This window comes from Astyanax mexicanus, chromosome 10 (genome assembly GCF_023375975.1).
Source record: "Astyanax mexicanus isolate ESR-SI-001 chromosome 10, AstMex3_surface, whole genome shotgun sequence".
Lineage (NCBI taxonomy): Eukaryota > Metazoa > Chordata > Actinopteri > Characiformes > Acestrorhamphidae > Astyanax > Astyanax mexicanus.
The window spans coordinates 429,406-453,682 of NC_064417.1; the positions used below are offsets into that span (position 1 = coordinate 429,406).

Here is a 24,277-nt window from a genome sequence, read left to right on the forward strand (position 1 = left end):
ATGGCAGTCACTGACTGTGAACTACAGTATTCAGACAGTCTGATTGTAAAGTACAGTCTGAGTGTAAACAGTGGGTTAGATGTTCTTGTTCTGGGTGAAGCTCTGCTGCTGCTGCGTCGTTGTGTTGCGCAATGAGCCGAACATATTCCCACCCCCACCCTCCACACCCTCCATCACTAACGCCCTGCACCACCCTGCTGCATCCTTTCACCCATTTATCTCCACTGCATCACAATACATCACAGTGACCACAGCGCCGCCGCGGTGCAGCTCCGCCTGTCCTGCAGCTCCGCCTGTCCTGCAGCTCCGCCTGTCCTGCAGCACATTACTGGAATTCCTGCTCTCAGCGCGCTGACGGAGGGGGGGGGGGGGGGGGGTGATAATGAGATACCTGGCGTTCCTGAAACAATAATCCGCTCTGCAGATGAGCTCGTTACTCAGAGGCTCGGGCTCGGGCTGTCGGACCTGTTTCAGGTGGAGTTCAGGTGGTATTTGGGGTGAAACTGTTACAGGACGGATCACTGGAGTGTAAAAGCACTGGAGTCTCTGCCGGCTGTTTAAATGATAATGTAGTTAATGAATATAGAAAAGCAGGAGAGGGAGCAGAACAGAGAAACTGCTGTGTTACGACACATAAAACCCCAATATGAGGTGAAGTTGAGACGTGTATTTATGTGTAAAACATAAATTAAAACAGAATACAATGATTTCCTACACTCAATTGATAATAAAGTTCATCCCTTTGAACAGTCAATATCTTGGCTCTGTATGGAATTCAATTGACATAATGTACATTATACTGTGGAAATATCGGACCTTTAGTGATTCATTAAAACTATTTCCTTTCTGAGACAGAATGAGTAACAAATAACATATTTAATAGTTAAAAAAAAAGAATTTAGTGCAAGTTCATACAGTCATGGTTTAAAATGTGTGCACCGCTCATGTTTTTTAAGAAAATAGTACTTCTCCCATTAAGTTATTGCAGGTGCAATCGCTATAAAGAGGTTAATTTTCTTTGTGTGAAATGGAATAACACACAAAAAAAACAGAAAAAGCCCAAATATCATATAATTTCCTATAACCGTCAACATGTTTCTTGAACCTCTCAGCTCTTCCTCTGTAGTCGCTCCAATTCGCTCATGTCTGATCTCTATTCTTCTACCAACAGTAATTTTAGGATCTGTTCATAGGAGTTTAATGGGATTTAGATCTAGACTTATTTTTGGCCACTACAGAACCATTTCAGAACTCTCCAGCTCTTTGTTTCCATCTGTCTCTGGGTCCCTTTGAAGTACCCCAAAGTTTGGTTTGGGGTCATTGTCCTGCTGCAAGACCCATGACAGAGGACGCAAACCCAGCTCTCTGACACTCTCTGGCGCTACATCGCCACCCAAAATTCTTTGGTAATCATCAGATTTCATGACTCCGAGGCAGAATACCAAAGCTGCCTCTTGAGGCGTAATTCTGAGGCAAACTTCCAAGATTGACTTTTAGTCAGAATTCTAACGGAGCCTCAAACGCTGAATTCTGAGGCGCCTCAAAAAATGTTCAGAATTTTGAAGCAAAATTTAGAGTCAGCCTTTGAGTTGGAATTTTGAGGTGGAGCTGAAATTCCATGAAATCCTCAGCAGACTCAAACAACAGGAAAAAATCGGCAGAAATTAAAGTGTTAATTTAACTATTCTTTTACTTATTGAACAATCTTTATATAATTGTATGTACTTTATGTAATTCTTATTAATAATTTCCAGTTGTTTATTTAAGATGAAGTGCTGATAATATTTCTGTAACTGTTTAGAGCAGCTGAGCCTTGAGCTAGAAATACTCCTGTAGAACTGTGCAGAACATTCCTCCGCCCTGCTGAAGCAGCGCAGGGTTTATACGCTGTGTTTCAGAGACACACCTCTGATCTGTATGTTGTGTTTCCACTGACAACCCAGAGCGTCCCTCAGGTAAATAATCCCGTCCTCAGAGACACACTCAGCACTGCTGTCAGCACTGACCTGACTCTACACACGTCCTCACCAGCAACAGTATCTCATCATCATGATAGCTAATATGTACATTATATATTGTGTGTTAAGAGTTATTATATACACGCATGTATGAGAAAATGTATTTAATTGAAAACACTGATTCCACTGTGACTTTTTAAAATGTTTTAGACACCACTGCAAAACATCTGAAAATTGATTTGGTCGTTGAATAGAATTTAAATATTAGAAGTGATTTTGAACAATAATATTTAATAAGTATTAGAAAGTAACATAAAGTGTTGAAAGGAGATTCCAAACTTATGAATTATGACTTTTCATTTTGATGAAAGTTGAAGTTTGATTGTAAAGTTTTGAGCTGTGAATCCACACTCTTAAATAGTGATTCCTTTGTTTTTAAAGATTACTTCAAAACTGTGATTAGTGAATCCAGACTTTTGATTTATTGTTCTGAATGTTTGAAGGATATTCCTATTTTTTAAGAGTTAGGGTTAGGTTTTTTTTTTTTAATGGTGGTTCTAAACTTTTGAAGAGTGGCTACAAAATTCAGAGCAGTGATTCCAAACATTTAAATGGATCAGTGGTTGGTGTGGTGCAGTGGATAACACCACTACCTGCTACTGAGCTACCACATCATGTGGGAGATCAGGGTTCAGTTCTCACTCTGGGTGACTGGATGCTGCTCTACACCAATAAGAGTCCTTGGGCAAGACTCCCAAAAACACTACATTGGTCCACCTCTGTAATAGAAATAATCCTGTAATTCCACACTTTGGAATTTGAAATGAATAATTTGAGCCAAATTTCTATTTTTGAACAGTGATTTCATATTGATTTTGAAAGCATTAAATTTGTCTCTTAATTACTCAAACATGAAACTGTATGTTATACAATTATAATATCTGTACTTTATAGTTTTTTTTACAGATAAATAAGGACATTAATGTTTACTGATGACAGATTATTTTAGTCGTCATTACCTTCAATACTAATACTTCATTACATACAATATTATAATAACACTACAGTACTCTGACAGATATTGACTGTTCCTACAGGCGTTGATTGTGAGAGCTGAGAGTTTGTGATTGGGACGTTGACGTCACTATAATTCCACAGATGTTTTGCTCTAATGAAGACCAAACACGCCTTCTGATTATTCACTGAGCTTCACACAGTTAGTCCCGCTGGAGCTCATCGGCCTGACGCTTCCTGCAGCGCCTGCACCACTGATCTCAGAGCTGTGAGAGCTTCCTGAGCCTTCAAGGTCATGCTGGGGGTCATGCGGTTAGGGCCGATCCGAGACCTGCTGTGGTTCTGAGGCTGAGGAACCTGTGTGAGATCTGCCTCATTTATTTCTCACACACACACACTCATACACACACACACACACACACACACACACAAACTCACACACACCTTGTCTTGGCTCGTCTTTGTTTGGGAAAATGACACACTGAAAAAAAATGAGAGATTTAGGTAAATAGAAAAGGACTCCTCCTATTATGTTATTAGAGATACACACACACACACACACACACACACACACACACACACACACACAGTGAGACACACACACACACAATCGCAGGTACACGCCCACCCTGGGCAGCCAGGCTTCTCTAACTGGCTTGGCTAGTCAGTTTTTGCCAACGCCCGTACCTGCTCACTCCAGGAGACAGCTGTCAAACACACCGCCTCCCTCAGTATCTCTAGTGTGTGAGAGAGTGAGAGAGTGTGTGTTAGTGTGTGTAAGAGAACGAGTGTGTGTGCTCTTCTCCTGCTGTTCATCTCTCCATCTCATCCAGCCTGAGCTTCCAGAGTGTGTGTATTTCCCGCCGGGCCGGTACTGGGTGTTCTGCAGTCTGTTGGATGTGTGTTTCCTGAGCTAAGGTACGTTAAAGTGTGTAAAACACTGATGGTTTTATGATGTTCCAAAGTTCAGCTTATATGCTCTGGGTTATAGCTTGTTTGTCATGGAGCGCTTTTCCATTGGAGATTTTTTAAATGTGTTTTTAATCTGAATCTTAATCTGAATCAGAATCAGGTTTTATTGGCCAAGTATGTTTACACATACAAGGAATGTGTGTTTGGTTACAATAGCTCACAGTGCACGACAACATTACAATTGAATTAAAACCTCTGGAATATAATCAAGAGGAAGATGGATGATCACAAGCCATCAAACCACCAAACTGAACTTGCTGAATTTTTGCACCAGGAGTAAAGCAGCATAAAGTTATCCAAAAGCAGTGTGTAAGACTGGTGGAGGAGAACATGATGCCAAGATGCATTAAAAAACAATGATTAAACACCAGGATTATTCCACCAAATAGTGATTTCTGAACTCTTAAATCTTTATCTGAATCATAATTAAGTTTTATGGGCCAAGTATGCTTACACATACAAGAAATTTGGCTTAAGAGAGCAAAATTCAGTACAGTTCAGTAAGTGAGGGTTGAGGTTGGGGATTCAGAGGTGTTCACTGTGGTTAAGGAGCGCTACAGCTCTGGGGAAGAAGCTGTTAGCGTGTTATGTTGTGCTGGTAGAGACTCAGAGGTGTTCACTGTGGTTAAGGAGTGCTACAGCTCTGGGGAAGAAGCTGTTAGCGTGTTGTGTTGAGCTGGTTTTGATGGTCCGAAGCCTTTTACCAGAGGGGAGATTCTGGAAGTGGTGATGTCCAGGATGTGTAAAATCATTCAGGCCTGCTGAGCTTTCTAACGTCTTCACCCTTCACATAAAGGTGCTTTTAGACATGCTGATCTGGAATATGTTTATCACAGGCTGAAGGAATGTGATAATATGGATAAGGGAGATGATCTTAGATCAGCATATATAAGCTACAGGTCTTTTCTCAGGCAGAGCGTGTTTCTCTCAGACTGTTTAACTTCATATAACCGTTTGCTCGTCGCTCTGTTTGCTCGACATGATTGTTTTCTCTCTCCTGTTCTGTTCGGTCTGTTTACTTATAGAAGTCGATTTGTCTCTCAGAGTTTCAGTGTTTAATCTTCTGTCACAGAGTTCAGTGCTCAACTCGTTTAATACAGAAACTTCAGACCTGATTCATTCACTGCTACAGAACAATGCTCTGGAGAGGTGATATTTTGCAGAGTTGATGTTTTATTGAGTTGATACTTTGCATAGTTGATATTTTGAAGAGTTGATGTTAGTTGTACTAGATGAAAGCTTCAGCTGTGGATTTTAAATTGGAACTACTGCTCTGTAGAGTTGATATTTGGTAGAGTATATATTTTGTTGAGTTGATGTTTTGTAGAATTTATATTTTGTAGAGTTGATGTTTTATTGAGTTGGTTTTATTGAGTTTGATATTTGGTAAAGTTGGTGTTTTGTAAAGTATATTTGTCTTGTTGAGTTGATGTTTTGTGTAGTTGATACTTTGTAGAGTTAATATTATGTAGAGTTGATGTTTGAATGAATTAATTTCTGTATAATGTCATTTGCTCAAAAAGTTAGAAATAATGACAAAATTACCAAGTAATTTTCTGGGTTTCCAAAAACAACAGACAGTTACTAAAAGCTGTTCCGTTAAATGTTTACAGATACTTTGCCTGAGGCTGGAGTCGTTGTGTTGCAACAGTTCTGAGAATTTCAGCCTAAAAGGTTTTATAAAATCCATTCATGGTGGAGGAATAACAACAAAAAAAGATTTTACCAAATTGTAATCCTCTGGAATATAATCAAGAGGAAGATGGATGATCACAAGCCATCAAACCACCAAACTGAACTGCTTGAATTTTTACACCAGGAGTAAAGCAGCATAAAGTTATCCAAAAGCAGTGTGTAAGACTGGTGGAGGAGAACATGATGACAAGATGCATGAAAAAAACTGAGATTAAAACCAGAAGAATTATTAATTAAATTTTCAAAAAATTTAAAAAATCAGTGATTTTTCTTCAGAAATTTTTCTTTTGGCAGATCCCTCTTTTAATAAATCAGTTGTTTGTTTGACCAAAGAAAATACTGTACTTTATCCAGAACTCTGATTTAGAGCTATTGTTATTATATTAGACCAGATTTTATTAGATATCACTGTTGTTAGTAATGTAATGTTGTTTCAGTTTGAAAATATTGTACGTTAAAATAAACAGCAGTAGGACAGTATTGAAGTTTTAGTGTAATAATAGCTTTAAATAAGCGGAATATTAACAGTGTTTATACTTCTGAACGCTTGTGGAATGATTTACACTGTAATACGCTGTTTGTCAGTTTAATCTAAAGCATACTTCATGTGGCAGAACTGGTTCAGATTAACTCAAACAAACACTGCAGGCGGTCGATGATTTAACCCTTTCTTTCAGAAACTGGTGGATTCTTCACTGCAAAAAACTAAAACTTAACTTTCACTAAGTGAAATGATCTGGTTTTAAAGCAATAAATCTTATTTCTTGCTCTGATAATAATTTTAGTCTTAATAAGCATGTAAATGTGAGATTGTTTTACTTATTTTAGGAATAATTATCTTATTCAGTCTTACTTAGAATTTTCACCTTATTTTAAGTAATTTGAACTCAAAATAAACACAAAAATCACCAGTCAAGTTATTCTGACACTTGTGTAGAAATACTTCACTCATTTTCAGGCTTTGTCATTGCTTATTTTAAGAAAACTTTATAAGAAAAATTGGCTTACCCCATTGGCAGATATGTTTTGCTTAATTTAAGCATTTATGTCTCAATTTAAATTGATTTTATCTAGTTTTTGCCAGTGGATTTTTTGCAGTGTTGTTTATTGCAGGTTCATTTATTGCCTCTTCAACTAATGAAGTGAAGCTTTTGGAGGCTTTTTAAACATTTTTCTCATGAAAACCTGAAAATCTCAGGATGTTATTGAGTATTGGAGATGATTGTAGATCTGTATTCGTCACTCTCTGTTTTTTTTTATCAGATTGGAGATTTGGTTGGATGGTGGTTTCTGTTTTGTTTTAGCACACTGCTCATTTCAAGCCATTTCTATTCCTTCATTTTTATTGAAGCATGTAATTCTATGCATTCTGTTGATGAGAGATTAATAGACTAGAGTTTTTTAAAGCTTTGGATCATTATAGACTGTAGATTATTAAAAAATATGAGTACTTTGTTCAGTAACTGTGCTTTATTTGTTAAATAAGACTAGATTATTCAACATATCACTGTGTAACAGTATAGTAAGAGAGAGATAGAGAGAGATATTCAGAGAGAAAGAAGGAAAGAAAGAGAGGAAGGGAGGAAGGGAGGGAGAGAATGGTGTGAAAGTGGTGAGACAGGTCTGACAGCATGGTTAACTGATGAGTGGAGAATTCCAGATGTCAGAAGATTGAGTAAAACCCCACCAAACTGATGGATGGGAGTTTACTTAAAATTATATTCACACCATTTACTCTTTACTTCAAACAGAAAATCAGACGAGACGAGTTTACACTGCCTTAAACATTTCACATCGTCAGATAAATAAAGAATTATAAATAAACATGCTTAAAATAGACCATTTTAGGATGTAACAGAGTCATTTAGACAGTTTTCACAATGATTTGCAGACAAGGTTACATTATCTACAAACCAAAACTAGCTATATCATTTATTATCCAAAACAACCAACGAACCAACTCAGTCTTATAAGATTTTATACTGTATTTAATCATTATAATAGTATAATTGTGGTGTGAAAAAAAATGCTTTACAGTGCATCTTTGTGTAAAAAAACAAAACAAAAACATGTTGAACATGTCGGGCCACACCCAGACAGCAAAATAGCTAATCTATATACAGCTCTGTAAAAAATGAAGATATCAATTCAGTTTCTGAATCAGTTTCTCTGATTTTGCTATTTATAGGTTTATGTTTGAGTAAAAAAAATCTATCTATCTATCTATCTATCTATCTATCTATCTATCTATCTATCTATCTATCTATCTATCTATCTATCTATCTATCTATCTATCTATCTATCTATCTATCTATCTATCTATCTATCTATCTGTCTTATATATTTAGTTAGTTTATTATTTCTTGCTTTATGCTATTTTGCTATTTTTCTCTTTATGTGATGTACATGATGAGGATTAAAGACAGAATTTCATTGTAAAGAAAATTTGTTTCCTTGCTGTGGAGATGACGATAAACTCTTTGAACTTGAACTTGTGGTTATGCAGCATCAGCAGCCGGAGTCAGAGAGAGCTCAATTGGGAGTAAATTGATTTAGCTAAAATAAGGGGAAATTTGGGTTTTAAAAAAGTAAATCATTCTGAATCTGAATTAATGTAGTTTATTTATTTGCAGAAATAATAGGTCAAATATAAACAAAAAAAAAAACGTTTTTTGTGTCAATGGTTAAACCGGCCATAGCTATTAAATGTGTTTCCTCTACTAGAAAGTGGAGATAAAATCCTCATTCTGACTCTCTTCTTTATTTAAAACAGATTTTCACTACAGACGTTTAAAAACACAGAGAAGAGCCAATCATGACCACCGGTGAGTTACACAGTTATCAGTGCCCCTGTTATCTCCTCTAATACACACACACACACACACACACACACACAGCTGAAGACACTTTGTACTGTATCATGATAAGTTATGTAATATTAGACAGTCGGTGGAGTATGTATGGATTAAGTGAAATTTTCTTCTATTTATTTATTTTGTTATCTGTTTTACCTTTTGGCCTTTATATTTATTTTATTAATTTCATCATTTTATTCATTTTTATTCCCTGTTTTACTTTTCACCTTTTACCTTTTTATTTCATTTATTTCATCCTCTAATCTTCTGTTTTACTCAGAATCTTATTTCTTATATTTACTACCTAATTTGTCCTATTTTTTTCTATTTATTATCTTTTATTATTCTAATAATTTATCTCTGTTTTACTGCTTTACATTTTAGCCTATTTATTTATTATTTTACTCTGAATTATTTGATTTCTTCTTAATTAAATATTTTATTGTTTGTTTGTTTTTCTAATGCTTTTACCATTTAATTTTTATTGCTTTGTTTCTGAAGTTCTTTATTTTACCTAATTAAATACTTAATTTTAATATATATATATATATATATATATATATATATATATATTTTTTTTTTTCAGTTTAATTTGTAAATGTATTACTGAGTGAAAATAAAGGTTGATTGATGTTTTTCTGGATGAGCAGCGGGTCCTGAGCTGGATTTTCAGCAGTCATATTGTGATGTTGTGATATTATTATATTATAATATTGTGATATTTGTTTACAGAGGGGGACAGACAGTCTGTTTTGCGTCAAACTAAAGTCCGAACGGCTCTGAAGGGAGACAGCAGCTGGATCCAGCGCCGCAGAGCCGCTGAGCAAGAGGAGGAGGAGGAGGAGAAACCATGGTAAAGAGATATATACTAATATGTGTAAAATAGAAAGAGTGGTCCTACTTAATAACATAAGAATCAAAGGTTCACAGAGCAGAAGCTGCAGACCTCAGACCTCAGTGTGATTGTGATTGGTCAGTAGAATTTGTTTGGCCAATCAGAGTAGAATGTTGCTTCATCATGTCATAATTCATTTGCAGTTGAGAAAGTTGGGAAAAACAGTTTAACGCGGCTACAAATCACATCCTCCCATAGGAACCTTAGTTCTTTATGATCAGCACATCTCTGAATGGATAATTTAATATTCAGTTAATGAACCTGATATAAATGTTATGAATTCAGGCAGAGTGAGAAACTGGAGTATTCACCGTACATACGAGCTCATGCAGTCTAAAAGGTTGATAACTGTATATAAAAACAATTAACATATAAAACAGTAAACTTATCACCTCTGAACCTGTTTGTGAAGGTTGGTGGAGGTGCGTGCGAGTCGTGTGAATGGTGCATTCACTGAACCTGCTCCAGAACCCACACCTGCCCAACCAGAGCCCAACGGGACCACCAGCACAGACAGGTGAGCTCCAGATCCGCCTCATGATGCTGAGACTTTAACTCAAAGACTTTAAAGCTTTTTGCATAATATTAATGATGTTTAAATTTTTTTTGCAGCACTAAAACATCTGGATACCTCATCAGGTAAGTCAGGAATTTAACTAAAATTTAGTGTATATAAATATATATATGCATATAAATATATAGGGCTGTAATATGGATGTTTTTTCTTGTTTTTACATTTTTTGAAACACAAAAATCTTTCTTTCAGAGGGGTTTTCACAAAGACGGACACCAAGCCACCAAGCTCCACCAACGGCTACATGTATGCACTCCATTTCCAAATCATCTGCTCTGTACAGAAACACAGGGATTTATTTTTTAAGATGTAATAATTTATGTAAAGTTGCTCTGCTATTGGAAATTTGTCTTTATTTGTAATGGTTGTATTCTTTCTCTGTTTTAGCGGAACCGCTGGTTTTAATAAAAGACCATCTGAAGGATATAAGAAAATGTAAGTTCTTCATATAGCTAAATATATCTAATCAGTTGAGCTATTTAAATTACACATTATGATTTTTTGCAATTAAGGTGAGTTTTAGGAGTTTGGGGACACCAAAGTATTTTTGTGAATTTTTGTGCAATAATGAGTGTTGGTACTATCCTATAGAGGAATTGGAACCACATGGCTCTACACCTAAATGCATTAAGATACACTTATAAAGCACCTTTCTAGAAACTCAAGGATGCTTTACAATTGCATTTTAAAACAGCCATTTACATCCAGCACTCATCCACACACACCGGTGAGAAACAGCAGCCAATCACACACAGCGTACTCTCAACCGGAAACCACTGTCCACCTAAAGCACTGAATCCAGCACTGAGGAGCTGACCAATGAACAGAGTGTCAGTCTATATCTAAAATAAAATCATACATACACACATTCTGAGACACTGGATAGAGCAGGAAATTAGCAGGCAGAAAGTTGCTTGTTTTTTTATTTAAGATGCAGTTATGACCAACCAACTTTTGTTAACAGTAGATAGCTCTGAGAGGATGTTGTGACAATCATCTGAATGTTGCATTGAAATAGTTGGATGGAAAACATAAAAAAAGAAATCCCTCTAAATACATGCTCCATATATTTTAGAAAAAAAAATATTACAAATGTATGAAGGTGTACTTTAGTGTATGCAAAGCGGTGCAAACTGATATACACTTGATTTTTGTTACAATATTATACTTGAGTATTATATACTCGAAAATACATACTTGTAATTACACAGTCAGTTACAACATGTTTGATTTACATTCTGTGTGGACCATTTTAAGTCTTTACTAAATCCTCTATTATATCAAGAGAATTGGATGCTTTTCCAGATGACAATTGTGTTACAACAAATGTAATTTATAGTGTATAATATCATTGAATATTTATAGAACTTTAATATTTTTATATAATTAAAAAAGTGAAAGCAAACTAACAGAGAGGTTTTCAGAGTTTAAACGTTTTTCTCTAAATATATATCTAACAGACATATACAGTGCATGTATAATAATAATCTAAAAGTAAGTTTGAGATATGAATGTGTGAGATGTTCTCCTGTGTTCCTCAGAGCTCCTCACACGGTTCGCCTGAGCTCAGAGAACTCGACCGCAGAACCAGAGCCGTCCATCAGCGCTGAGGAACAGGAGAGAAGGTTAGAGGAACTTCTCAGAACGTCTCTCACTGATCAATAATCAGATATTTGACCTGAGATCAGATCTATTCAGTTCACGCTCCTCAGTGTTTTATAGACTGATCTCAGATCAGCATTTGTTCTCAGATGTTGAATAATTATCAATTATTTATAATTATTATCTGTAAATTTCTTCTGATTGAAATGTGGTGTGAGCATGGCTCTCTAATGCTTCTCTTTTTTTATTTGTGTGTGTGTGCATGCGTGTGTGTGTGTGTGTGTGTGTGTGTGTGTGTTTTAGGACAGAGGCAGCGAGTAATGTCCTGAGGAACTCATCAGCCAGGCAGCGATCATATGTTCTCTCTGCTGCAAAGAAATATGAGTAGGTTTCGCTCTGATTTACAGTGATGTGAAAATATAACATAATATTTTAATATAGATTATAAAGTGGAAATTCAACTGGAATTATTGATGGGTGTAAAATACATTTTATAATATAATATAATATAATATATTTTAATATACTCGTACTCGGGTTACTCGTACTTTAGTTACGCACAGGTTTGGGAAACACTCTTTAATTAATGATCAATCTTAAGTAGTTTTTAGCGTTACGAAGCTTTCGGGAAACCCACCCCTGATCTATTCAGTTCACACTGTTATCCTCAGTGTTTTATAGACTGATCTCAGATCAGCGTTTGTTCTAATTTCTAACGTTACAGCAATAAAACAAGTACACTAAAGTACAGCAAAAACACTACAGTAAATAGAAAAATTCAGGTCGAGTTTTAGTAACAATTACAAACAAAATATCATCATTCTTTGTTCTCGGATTGTCCTAAATAGTTTTTTTCTGTTATGGCAAATATTTGAGAAGAAATCAAAAATGATGCATCCAAATCAATAACTCTGTGATATATCATCACCACAAGCCGTTCTGATAAACCCATACGGTCGTTCTGTTAGATTGAGTTTTTGCTTTTCGCTATTTTTAACAAGGTGGATTTACCTAATAATCAATCAACTATCTTTTATTACTCATAAAAAATATCTTAATTTACTCTTTTTATTATTATATATTTATTTACATTGATTTGTGCTGTTATGTGTTTTCAGGTCTCCGTCTGAGACGCCAGACAGCTCTGATCCTCCAGTCAAATCTTTTGTTGCTAAAAGGTAAAAAGCTGGTTTTGTGTTTATGGTAACTGTGTGAAAGAAAGAGAATATGCTTTGTCTCACTGACAGCACTGTTTGTGTGTGGTGTGTGTGTGTGTGTGTATTGTGTGTGTGTGTGTGGTGTGTGTGTGTGTGTGTATGTGTGTGTGTAGGGTTATTATCAGTGATGATGAAGAAAAGTCTGAACCTAAAGCAGCTGATGCTCCAGCCCCTCAGGCTCAGCTCACACCTGAGCAAAGGTACACTATCAGTCCTGTCTGACGCAAAGTGTTTGAGTTTCTGCCTGAAACCATATACAAAACTTAGAAAACTACACAAAACTTGCTTTATGAATAATTCTCTATGTAGAAAAACCCTGGCTTTAAGATTTTATCAAGTTATTTTGCAGCATTTCTATTGATAAATCAATATAATTTGGACACAACGTAAAGAAGGACTGCTGAATTTAAATAAAATATGACTCTGAGTCGCTCACAATGCATTGGCATTATATGTCATAAAAGTGTGTGTGTGTATTAATGTGTGTGTGTTAATCTACAGTCTGGAGATGAGTGTGGATGAGCCGGCACCTCCAGTTGCTGCAGTCAGAAAGAAAGCACCATCTGCAACACCCAGAGCTAAAGCAGAGCTCACTCCAAAACACAGGTTTATTACCTTTACCCAGCTTTCTGTAAAATAATAAGATTTCACTTAAAAATGATGAGTTTCTTTGATTTTACCAAATTAAAATCCTCTGGAATATAATCAAGAGGAAGATGGATGATCACAAACCATCAAACCACCAAACTGAACTGCTTGAATTTTTGCACCAGGAGTAAAGCAGCATAAAGTTATCCAAAAGCAGTGTGTAAGACTGGTGGAGGAGAACATGATGCCAAGATGCATGAAAAAAACTGTGATTAAAAACCAGGATTATTCCACCAAATATTGATTATTTCTGAACTCTTAAAACTTTATGAATATGAACTTTTTGTTTTCTTTGCATTATTTGAGAAAGTGACCACTGATAAAATCTAGAGGATAAATCATGCTTTAATAGCGTACAGTGAATAAAGGCTTTAATATCTGAAACTGATTGTTTTTATACAGCTTTGACACTCTGGATGCTCTCTCTGACTCTCTGCTGTCATCTACTCCAGTGCCCACCAGGTACCAGAAATACATCTGACCCCACTGTTGTGTCACTGCTGCTGCAATATAATGTTGTATATTTACCTGCTATGATTTCATCCTGAAAGAAAAGAAAAATAATGCTTAAGATTAATATACTGTATGTTAATATAATGAGGATTTTATCAGGAAATTCTCACTCTGACATTAAAAAATATAAAAATATATGCTGGGTCTATCGAACCAAAGCACTGCCACTATGATCAGGAGATCGATGGTTCGAATCCCGGTCACGCAGCTTGCCATCAGCTGCCGGAGCACTGAGAGAGCACAATTGGTCTTGCTCAATCCTAGGGTGATGTGATATTTGTATTTTAGCAAGGCAGAGTAATAACACGGTAACACAGTAATTATCATAGTAACACTGTATTAACGCAGTAATAACATTAGAAAGAAAAAGTAAAATATTGCATTGTATATTGTTCTTATTTGTATTATTTCAGTCTTCACCCTGTAGCAGTTCCAGCTGATTGGGTGGGACAATTGGCCTAGAAAATTAGAAATAAATAAATAAATATATAAGAGGACGTATAGAGGAATTTAGGATTGGGACCTGTTTTAAAGACATTAACCCTCCTATTATGTTAAAAAAAAAATCTATATTTAGTGCAATAGTGTTCCTTACCTCTAACAGGTAATGGTTCAGTTAGGATAATTTACTCATTTTTCAGGAAAAAAATATGTTCAAACTTTATTATAACACAATATTTGCATGTAACATTGAAACATAACATTTCAATTTTAGTTTTAGTTTTTGCAAATATGTAAGACGAATCATTTTCATATTATATGTTGATGTACTTAACTAATTAAGGCAAGACGAAGATGTTTCATACTGAAAAAATACTTTAAACTATTTTTATTTTTATTTATTTATTTTTAGATTTTTAAACTTTAAGATGAGTCAGTTTGACCCAGAACAGAACAGGAGGGTTAAGAAAAGAAAGGAAAGGAAAGAAAAGAAAAGAAAGGAAAGGAAAGGTTATTTCAGCGCTCCTTATTTTAAATGCAGGTCCAGGTTTATTTTCTCATCATAAAGTCTATTCCTTCAAGTGTTGTCCCTCTCTCTCTCTCTCTCTCCCTCCATCATTTCATTCCTCCTCCTCGGTGATGAGATTTTTATAGAAGCTCAGTTCTGCACAGTAATACCAAACCCAGTCTGAGAGAAGATCACACGCCTGATCTCCTGGGAGGCGCATGAAATATGTACCATCATTTTTCTCCTCACAGATCTGCAGAATGTCAGACTCATCCCTTCATCCCTCCCTTATTTTCTGCCCTGATCTCTCTCTCTCTCTTCCCCAGCGTCTCCAAACCGGCGGCTGAAGTCAGTCCTGCTGCTCTCGAGACCAAACCGGCTCCATCCTCAGCCCCCCGAACCGAACCCGCCCCCAAACCCAGGTTTATTTACTTTATTTAAGATTACTGTGAGAATAGAGATTAAATTATTACAGCCATCTGTCGTCTGATTTATCCTGCCTTTAGTTTCCTCTCCCCGTGTTTAAAATATAAAAATACTGCACTAATAATTCCTCAGGCAAAGATATCACAGATTTATTACATTTAACTGTAAATATATTTTTAAATACAGATATATATAACATATAACATATAATATATAATATATAAGGAGCCCAAAGCTATTTGAGGACACTAATCATCCACCTGCTAAAGGTGAGTGTCTAAGTTACGTACCAAGATCACGAGGGGTCCATTTTTTAAGTATTTAATTGTGGACATAAAAAAAAAAAAAAAATATATATATATATATATATATATATATATATATATATATATATATATATATATATATATATATATATATTATTATTAATACATATTATAGGTTTGATTCCCTATTATAGTATCTCAGAAAAGTTAAAAACAAATTTATCAGATTTCAGATTAATCACGTGTTAATGTGATTAATCTGTAATATATATATATAGATATATTAGAACATAATAATAATAAAAAATGGGAAAGTTTAGATATATTATTAGTTATATTATTTTATTGCATGTGGAAAAAACACTGAAAAAATTGTCCCAAACAACATATAGTATGAGAGAATTGAACCCAAAACACTTTTTAAAACAATTTAACAGCCCTGCTCCACATTCACACCTGAGACACTAACGAGGTCACATGACACACCTGGGAGGGAAAGTGGCTAATTAGGCACAATGTGTTTTGGACATTAAGGTTTTAAGTTATTTTGAAGGAAAACAGTAAATTTACACTGTAATAAACACTGTAGCTCTACACTGACTAATTTACACTGAATTAAAGTATCAGATCTTCAGTGCTTCCAATGAAGAGATGAATAAAAATACTGTAGAAATATATAATTCTTTTTTCTTGTAAACTTTCCTCACTTGCGGTGTGTGTGAGGTGGAGTGTGTGAGGTGGAGTGTGTGAGGCGGTGTGCGTGAGGTGGTGTGTGTGAGGTGGAGTGTGTGAGGTGGAGTGTGTGAGGCGGTGTGTGTGAGGTGGAGTGCGTGAGGTGGAGTGTGTGAGGTGGAGTGTGTGAGGCGGTGTGTGTGAGGCGGTGTGTGTGAGGTGGAGTGTGTGAGGTGGAGTGTGTGAGGCGGTGTGTGTGAGGTGGAGTGTGTGAGGTGGAGTGTGTGAGGTGGAGTGTGTGAGGCGGTGTGCGTGAGGCGGTGTGTGTGAGGCGGTGTGCGTGAGGCGATGTGTGTGAGGTGGAGTGTGTGAGGCGGTGTGTGTGAGGCGGTGTGTGTGAGGTGGAGTGTGTGAGGCGGTGTGTGTGAGGTGGAGTGTGTGAGGTGGAGTGTGTGAGGTGGAGTGTGTGAGGCGGTGTGTGTGAGGTGGAGTGTGTGAGGTGGAGTGTGTGAGGTGGAGTGCGTGAGGCGGTGTGCGTGAGGCGGTGTGTGTGAGGCGGTGTGCGTGAGGCGATGTGTGTGAGGTGGAGTGTGTGAGGTGGAGTGTGTGAGGTGGAGTGTGTGAGGTGGAGTGTGTGAGGCGGTGTGGGTGAGGTGGAGTGTGTGAGGTGGAGTGTGTGAGGTGGAGTGTGTGAGGTGGAGTGTGTGAGGTGGAGTGTGTGAGGCGGTGTGTGTGAGGTGGAGTGTGTGAGGTGGAGTGTGTGAGGCGGTGTGTGTGAGGTGGAGTGTGTGAGGTGGAGTGTGTGAGGCGGTGTGTGTGAGGTGGAGTGTGTGAGGCGGTGTGTGTGAGGCGGTGTGCGTGAGGTGGTGTGTGTGAGGTGGTGTGTGTGAGGCGGTGTGTGTGAGGTGGAGTGTGTGAGGCGGTGTGTGTGAGGCTGTGTGCGTGAGGTGGAGTGTGTGAGGCGGTGTGTGTGAGGTGGAGTGTGTGAGGCGGTGTGTGTGAGGCTGTGTGCGTGAGGTGGAGTGTGTGAGGCGGTGTGTGTGAGGCGGTGTGTGTGAGGCGGAGTGTGTGAGGTGGAGTGTGTGAGGCGGTGTGTGTGAGGCGGTGTGCGTGAGGTGGAGTGTGTGAGGTGGAGTGTGTGAGGCGGTGTGTGTGTGAGGCTGTGTGTGTGTGAGGCTGTGTGATTGAGTGTGTGTGGCTGAGAGAGAGAGAGAGGCCTGTGGTGTAAATCTTTTCAGCTGAATAATTGCTTTAATCTCCTGAGAACATGAGTCTCATTTCCTGAACTGATGTCTGTTCTTCTTCAGCGCCGCTGAGCCCGTCACTCCAGCTGTCCCAGCCACAGCACCCGGCACCAAACCCGGCGAGGAGCCCACTCCTAAACCCAGGTTTATTATTTATATTTTCATTTAGATGGTTAGATGGTAATCTAAATGCAGAATAAATTCATTCCCTTATCGGCAACTTCATTAGAAACCCCTGCAATCCAGCTGTAAGAGTAGCTGCTTCAGAAGTAGAGAAACACTTCATGAGGAGCTGAATAAGTGGAGATATAATGAGTTATCAGGACATAAAAGTAAGACCTGGAAACACAAGTTATCATAAATATTTATTTATTCATAAAAAAAGGCCAAATATATACATACACATTACGTTCTGTTCCTGTATTTAATCTATATTATACTGTGGAACTGTTCATAAGACAGATATAATAATAATAATAATAATAATAATAATAATAATAATAATAATAATAATAATAATAATAATAATAATAAAACACTTAAGCATGAAATCAGTTTTTCCTGTGTTCTTCTCTCGTCTTATTTAGCGTCACAGATCCAGTCACACCCCTGAAAGTCCCAGAACAACAGCCCACAGCAGAGCCCACTCCTAAAACAATTTTTAATATTTATTATATACAGAAAAAAATAAGATTCCACTGAAAAAATTGAATTTTTCCAAATTGAAAACCTCTGGAATATAATCAAGAGGAAGATGGATGATCACAAACCATCAAACCACCAAACTGAACTGCTTGAATTTTTGCACCAGGAGTAAAGCAGCATAAAGTTATCTAAAAGCAGTGTGTAAGACTGGTGGAGGAGAACATGATGCCAAGATGCATGAAAAAACTGTGATTAAAAACCAGGATTATTCCACCAAATACTGATTTCTGAACTCTTTAAACTGATTCAGAAAATGAAGTGGTCTCTTCGTTTTTTTCCAGAGCTGCATAAAATTGATAAAATAAACCAAAATTATATTATAAATAATTATACATCTATATAATTATAAATAAACTTTCGATTAAGTGCTTTATGAATAATGCCACTGTTTTATGGTCTGTTTGCTTTTTTATTGAATACCATCTGCCATTACTTTTGTATAAACATACCATGATATATAGATCAGATCAAAAATCCTATTGTTATGAATAAAATAAAATAATTATTCACTTTCACTCATTTTCATTAAGCACTTTAGAGGTTTTGATAGTGCGGATACATGAGTAATGTGTAGATACAGTATATACTTATATATACGCTCTATATATTGATATACTATAGCTGTTGTGTTGAATATACTGTAGTTTATGGCACGTTCACAGTTCAGGCAGTCAAATGAATATAAATGGCTTTATTTCCAGTCTGTTATGATGTAGTATTCATGTTTTTTTTGTATATATATATATATATATGTATTTTCTCTTTCTTCAGTGCTCCAGCTCCCACTGCTCCCACTGCTCCCACTGCTCCCACTGCTCCCACTGCTCCCACTGCTCCAGCTGCTCCCACTGCTCCAGCTGCTCCCACTGCTCCAGCTGCTCCCACTGCTCCAGCTGCTCCCACTGCTCCAGCTGCTCCCACTGCTCCAGCTGCTCCCACTGCTCCAGCTGCACAGAAAGCCCCGTCTGCAGCACCAGAACCCAAACAGGAAGCTGCTCCTAAACCGAGGTTTATAACTCTGACCTTTTTTAGATGAGGAGCGCACTGTAAGAGTATATTTTGGTGTCTGTACTGAGTAGGTAGATCCAGTGTAGCGTATACAGATATTATATTTTCATTCCACTGCAGAGCTCTGGATAAATAGCACTTTTCTTTTATTCCCCTGTGATACTATATATAATATTTGCTCTTTTCTGATTTTCTTTTCATCTGTTCTTTCTTTTTTCTTCAGCATCACTGAAGCAGCTCCAGCCGCTCCTGCTGCACCCAAAGCTCCGTCCACAGCACCAGAACCCAAACCCAAAACCGAGCCCACTCCCACTCCTAAACCCACTCCTAAACCCAGGTTTATTATCTTTATATTACTTTACACACAGAATACCAACACAGATTAACATCATATACTCATAGCTAAGGAAAAAATGAAGAGAGCACTTCATTGTCTGAATCAGTTTCTCTGTTTTTGCTATTTATAGGTTTATGTTTGAGTAAAATTAATATTGTTGTTTTATTCTATAAACTACAGACAACATTTCTCCCAAATTCCTAATAAAAATATTGTCAGAAATCAGAAAGTTCAGAAATCAATATTTGATGGAATAATCACATTTTTTATTAAGCATCTTGGCATCATGTTCTCCTCCACCAGTCTTACACACTGCTTTTGGATAACTTTATGCTGCTTTACTCCTGGTGCAAAACTTCAAGCAGTTCAGTGACATATAAGATTGTTATTTGAGTAAAAATGTCTTTATTTTAAAACGTTTCTAACTGTTGTCCATCTCGTCCGTGCCTTCTGGTGTCGCAGTGCTGTTAGCCAATCAGAGACGATATGTTTTCATGTATGAATATTCATAATTAAGAGCTGAAATCCTATTGTTTCTCCCCGCCCACTCTTTCACCGGACTAAAGCAGTGTTAAACTGGATCACTGGAGCACTTTTTATTTTCCACAAAAAAACAGCTTAAATGGTGTTTATTCATATTAGAGACACAACTAGACATTTTAAAATGAATAAAAAAAGATGGAATGAGACTTTTAATGTTTTTTACGTATCTCTTCAAACAGTGTCATGGAACCACTGCCAGCAAGTGCCGCTCCAGTTACTCCAGTTGCTGCTGAAACTAAAACTCCTGCTGCAGTAAAACCTGAGGCCAAATCAGAGCCTGCTCCTAAACCAAGGTACATTATAAACACATCAGAACATCAGAAAATCTTTAATAGCCGGGAAACTACCTTATTTTACCCCTCTTTTCCTCCCGACGTCCTCCTGTATTAGTATTTTCCCGTAATTATAATTTGGGCCATGTAAGGTGTACTTTTCCCGTCATTATGATAGCAAAGACACACTGACACACCCTAAATCAAGCTGCACGGTGCACGATTGACAGCTTGCCTAGAGATGACTAAAATATGGCCCTTTTTGGTCTTTTTGAACACCTTTAATCATATGGGCGTTTAGTGCTGCTTTACTGGAGAAGCGCCTGGTTCGCTCTCCATCATAAAATCCACTATGAATTCTTGACTGTATCAGAGGGTGCATGAGGAAATTCTCCCAGTTGACGTCAGAAACTGGTAGATGTTTATAGCAAACACCTAGTCGAGGTTATTTCAGCCCACATGTTTGTTTATTACGTTTTACAAATTGCTGTACGACTGTAGGTCCATTACCCCTACAGAAGAAGTAGTGTATAAAATCATGCGTTATCTATAATGTCACTATAAGCATTCCTCACATCAGTGTTCCAAAATCAAATGTAAAAGCTAGTAGAGGCTGTTACTGCAGTGAATGTGGGGCAGGTGCAGTTTTAATACTCTTTAATTTAATATAAGCTGATCTTTAAGCAACTTGTAGTGTTCAAACGCTGGTAGACGTAGCTTTGAAAGTGAGATAACACAGTAAAATGTGCAGAGTGAAGGAGCTGTGGATACAAACAGTAGAAATGACATTTATATCTTATGCACTATTCCCTCTTTCTGTAGTGTCACTGAGCCAGCTGTTCCAGCTGTTAAAACTGTTCCAGCTGCACAGAAACCCCCATCTGCAGCACCAGAACCCAAACAGGAACCTGCTCCTAAACCAAAGTTATTATTATTATTATTATTATTATTATTATTATTATTATTATTATTATTATTATTATTATTATTATTATTATTATTATTAGTAGTAGTAGTAGTAGTAGTAATATTTCTATCCAAATAACCCAATATTTTTTTTCAGTCCAGTGATTTATTACAGTTATGTATTAGTTATAATACAGTAATAATACATTTCTGTGCTCGTGTTTGTATCTACAGTGTTGTTGAGCCGGTTCCAGCTGTTCCAGTTGTTCCAGTTGTTCCAGTAGCACAGAAAGCTCCATCCACAACACCAGAAACTAAACCCAAAACAGAGCCCACTCCCACTCCTAAACCCAGGTTTATTCATTACCTTGTTTTAACATATGTATGTCATTACTGTTATTGTTATTAGTAATTTCAGTAGTAGCAGTTATAGTAACATTTATATAGATACATCACAATTTTTGTCTGTATATTGATTTACCAAATTAAGGCTTTATTAAGCAAATAATAAGACATTAATAAGCGCCTAATTTGTGTTCTTTAAAATAAAGTACAGTAATAATAATTTTATGTGCTCGTGTTTGTATCTACAGTGTGGTTGAGCCGGTTCCAGTTGTTCCAGCTGCTCCAGTAGCACAGAAAACCCCAGCACCAGCACCAGAAACTAAACCCAAAACAGAGCCCACTCCCACTCCTAAACCAAGGTTTGCTTCCGTTGTCTTATATATATGATTATTTTAATATTTTGCATTCCCAATTGATATGTATATATATAGTATATATTGTCGCTGTGCAATGCAGAACAAGTATATCCATTTGTTTAATAATTTTTGATTTACTACATAATTTAAACACACAAACTCTCCCCTACACTGCGCCAAAACTGCTTGATGAATGAACCAAAAGTAATTCTTCAAAACTATCTGAAATAAATAATTTTTACATTGACTTCCATTGAAAGTAAGGAAGGTTTTTTCTCTCTGCTATAAAGTTGCTCTTTTGGAGATACTTGTTTTTCATTGAACAACGACGATATATACTATATATACATATTAATTGGGTATAAATAATATAGAAATATAAAATATGTTAAACATACAGTAACTGATACTTTTATTATTGTTTGTTCATCTGTTTTTCTTCTTTCTTCAGTGTCACTGAGCCGCTTCCAGCTGCACAGAAAACAACACCAGCACCAGAACCCAAACCCACAACACAACCCACTCCAAAAGCAAGGTTAGATTTATTTATTTAATGATACTAGATTTTTATTGTGGTTCAGAATGATTCTACATTCATATTGCGTCTGATCTCTGATTAATCAGCCAAACCAAAAAATGCACTATGATTTACTTCTATTAATATATATATATATATATATATATATATATATATATATATATATATATATATATATATAGTCTCTGAATAAAATTGTTGTTTTATTTTATTATTATTAACTATGGACAACATTTCTCTCAAATTCCAAATAAAAATATTCTCATTTAGAGCATTTATTTACAGAAAATGAGAAATGGCTGAAATAACAAAAAAGATGCAGAACTTTCAGACCTCAAATAATGCAAAGAAAACAAGTTCATATTCATAAAGTTTTAAGAGTTCAGAAATAATCAATATTTGGTGGAATAACCCTGGTTGGTTTTTAATCACAGTTTTTTTTTTCATGCATCTTGGCATCATGTTCTCCTCCACCAGTCTTACACACTGCTTTTGGATAACTTTATGCTGCTTTACTTCTGGTGCAGAAATTCAAGCAGTTCAGTTTGGTGGTTTGATGGCTTGTGATCATCCATCTTCCTCTTGATTAAAAAACTCATCATTTTTAAGTTGTCTCTTATTTTTTTTTTGTCTAGAGCTGTATGATTTAAGTAATCCAGTTGTAACCATATAAAAGTAATGCAAACAGAGCGTGATTTATTCGATCTTTAATCACATTTTTCTTTATTTTGTCTATCCTCCTGTTCAGCGTTGACCCGAAGCCGGTGGAGAAGACGGGCGTCCTGAATAATGATGATCTCCTGGGTCTGACTCAGAGGTTAGTGTGACACCTCCGAGATTTTCATCATATGCTCTCGGCTGAATACATCACGTCCACGTTCCTATTGGTCCGTATTGTTGTGTACACAGACACTGTAACCTTCACACGGTTTTATAAGCTGGATATAAAAATACAGGGCTGGATAATTAAAGTAAGAGCAGCCAGAGGAGGGCACCAGAGCACTGTTATAGTGATCCAGACTCCAGAACAGTGAAATGCTGCTCAGATTCAGATTCAGAGCTTCATTTCAGAGGAGACGCTGCAGAGACACTGCATCACCTCCCTCCTCCTCCTCCCCCGTCATCTTGAGTCATCATGTTTGAACATTTGTGCTCTGTTTCACACACAGTTAACACACATTCTCCTCCCCCCCCCTCAACCCTTACAGTACTCCACAGGAGCCAGTGAACCCCGTCCCCCCCACCACAGACCTGCTGACAGGAGCCGACAGGTGAGAGAATATATGCAGAGTTTAAAGTCAGGCTGAAAATAGCTCAGCGCGTCTCCTGTAGAGCTGTGTGGAGCTCTGTGTGGAGCTCTGTTGAGCTGTGTGGAGCTTTGTGGAGCTGTGTGGAGCTGTGTTGAGCTCTGTGTGGAGCTCTGTGTGGAGCTGTGTGGAGCTGTGTGGAGCTCTGTGTGGAGCTGTGTAGAGCTCTGTGTGGAGCTCTGTGTGGAGCTCTGTTGAGCTGTGTGGAGATCTATGGATCTGTGTGGAGATCTATGGATCTGTGTGGAGCTCTGTATGGAGCTGTGTGGAGCTGTGTGGAGCTTTGTGGAGCTGTGTGGAGCTGTGTTGAGCTCTGTGTGGAGCTCTGTGTGGAGCTGTGTGGAGCTGTGTGGAGCTTTGTGGAGCTGTGTGGAGCTGTGTTGAGCTCTGTGTGGAGCTCTGTGTGGAGCTGTGTGGAGCTGTGTGGAGCTCTGTGTGGAGCTGTGTAGAGCTGTGTAGA

General features: G+C 37.2%; 1 protein-coding gene and 1 long non-coding RNA gene across 15 annotated transcripts in view; both read left to right on the forward strand.

Annotated features, from left to right (window-relative positions):
- The first annotated feature begins 3,663 nt into the window (after positions 1 to 3,663).
- The window catches only part of znf185 (zinc finger protein 185 with LIM domain), a 34,104-nt gene continuing 13,490 nt past the window's right edge, over positions 3,664 to 24,277 (forward strand). Inside the window, exons 1-25 of one of the 14 annotated variants that reach the window (XM_049484330.1) lie at positions 3,666 to 3,890; positions 8,413 to 8,464; positions 9,227 to 9,347; positions 9,802 to 9,906; positions 10,002 to 10,028; positions 10,156 to 10,209; positions 10,351 to 10,398; positions 11,505 to 11,588; positions 11,869 to 11,949; positions 12,684 to 12,743; positions 12,896 to 12,982; positions 13,284 to 13,388; positions 13,833 to 13,892; positions 15,219 to 15,314; positions 17,564 to 17,644; positions 18,977 to 19,089; positions 19,135 to 19,213; positions 19,437 to 19,550; positions 20,273 to 20,386; positions 21,188 to 21,289; positions 21,506 to 21,625; positions 21,865 to 21,975; positions 22,424 to 22,507; positions 23,259 to 23,327; positions 23,719 to 23,781. In XM_049484330.1, coding sequence (XP_049340287.1) covers positions 8,455 to 8,464; positions 9,227 to 9,347; positions 9,802 to 9,906; positions 10,002 to 10,028; positions 10,156 to 10,209; positions 10,351 to 10,398; positions 11,505 to 11,588; positions 11,869 to 11,949; positions 12,684 to 12,743; positions 12,896 to 12,982; positions 13,284 to 13,388; positions 13,833 to 13,892; positions 15,219 to 15,314; positions 17,564 to 17,644; positions 18,977 to 19,089; positions 19,135 to 19,213; positions 19,437 to 19,550; positions 20,273 to 20,386; positions 21,188 to 21,289; positions 21,506 to 21,625; positions 21,865 to 21,975; positions 22,424 to 22,507; positions 23,259 to 23,327; positions 23,719 to 23,781 — 1,988 coding nt within the window. In that variant the 5' untranslated portion in view covers positions 3,666 to 3,890; positions 8,413 to 8,454. Of the gene's footprint in view, positions 3,891 to 5,009; positions 5,094 to 8,412; positions 8,465 to 9,226; positions 9,348 to 9,801; positions 9,907 to 10,001; positions 10,029 to 10,155; positions 10,210 to 10,350; positions 10,399 to 11,504; positions 11,589 to 11,868; positions 11,950 to 12,683; positions 12,744 to 12,895; positions 12,983 to 13,283; positions 13,389 to 13,832; positions 13,893 to 15,218; positions 15,315 to 17,563; positions 17,645 to 18,976; positions 19,214 to 19,436; positions 19,551 to 20,269; positions 20,387 to 21,187; positions 21,290 to 21,505; positions 21,626 to 21,864; positions 21,976 to 22,423; positions 22,508 to 23,258; positions 23,328 to 23,718; positions 23,782 to 24,277 lie in introns of those variants that run through there. The other 13 variants (XM_049484331.1, XM_049484333.1, XM_049484332.1 and 10 more) reach the window with 13 other exon arrangements.
- LOC125804796 (uncharacterized) lies at positions 16,606 to 17,148 on the forward strand. The gene is made up of 3 exons (XR_007440975.1): positions 16,606 to 16,657; positions 16,756 to 16,839; positions 16,980 to 17,148. It is a non-coding gene; the product is annotated as an uncharacterized LOC125804796 (long non-coding RNA).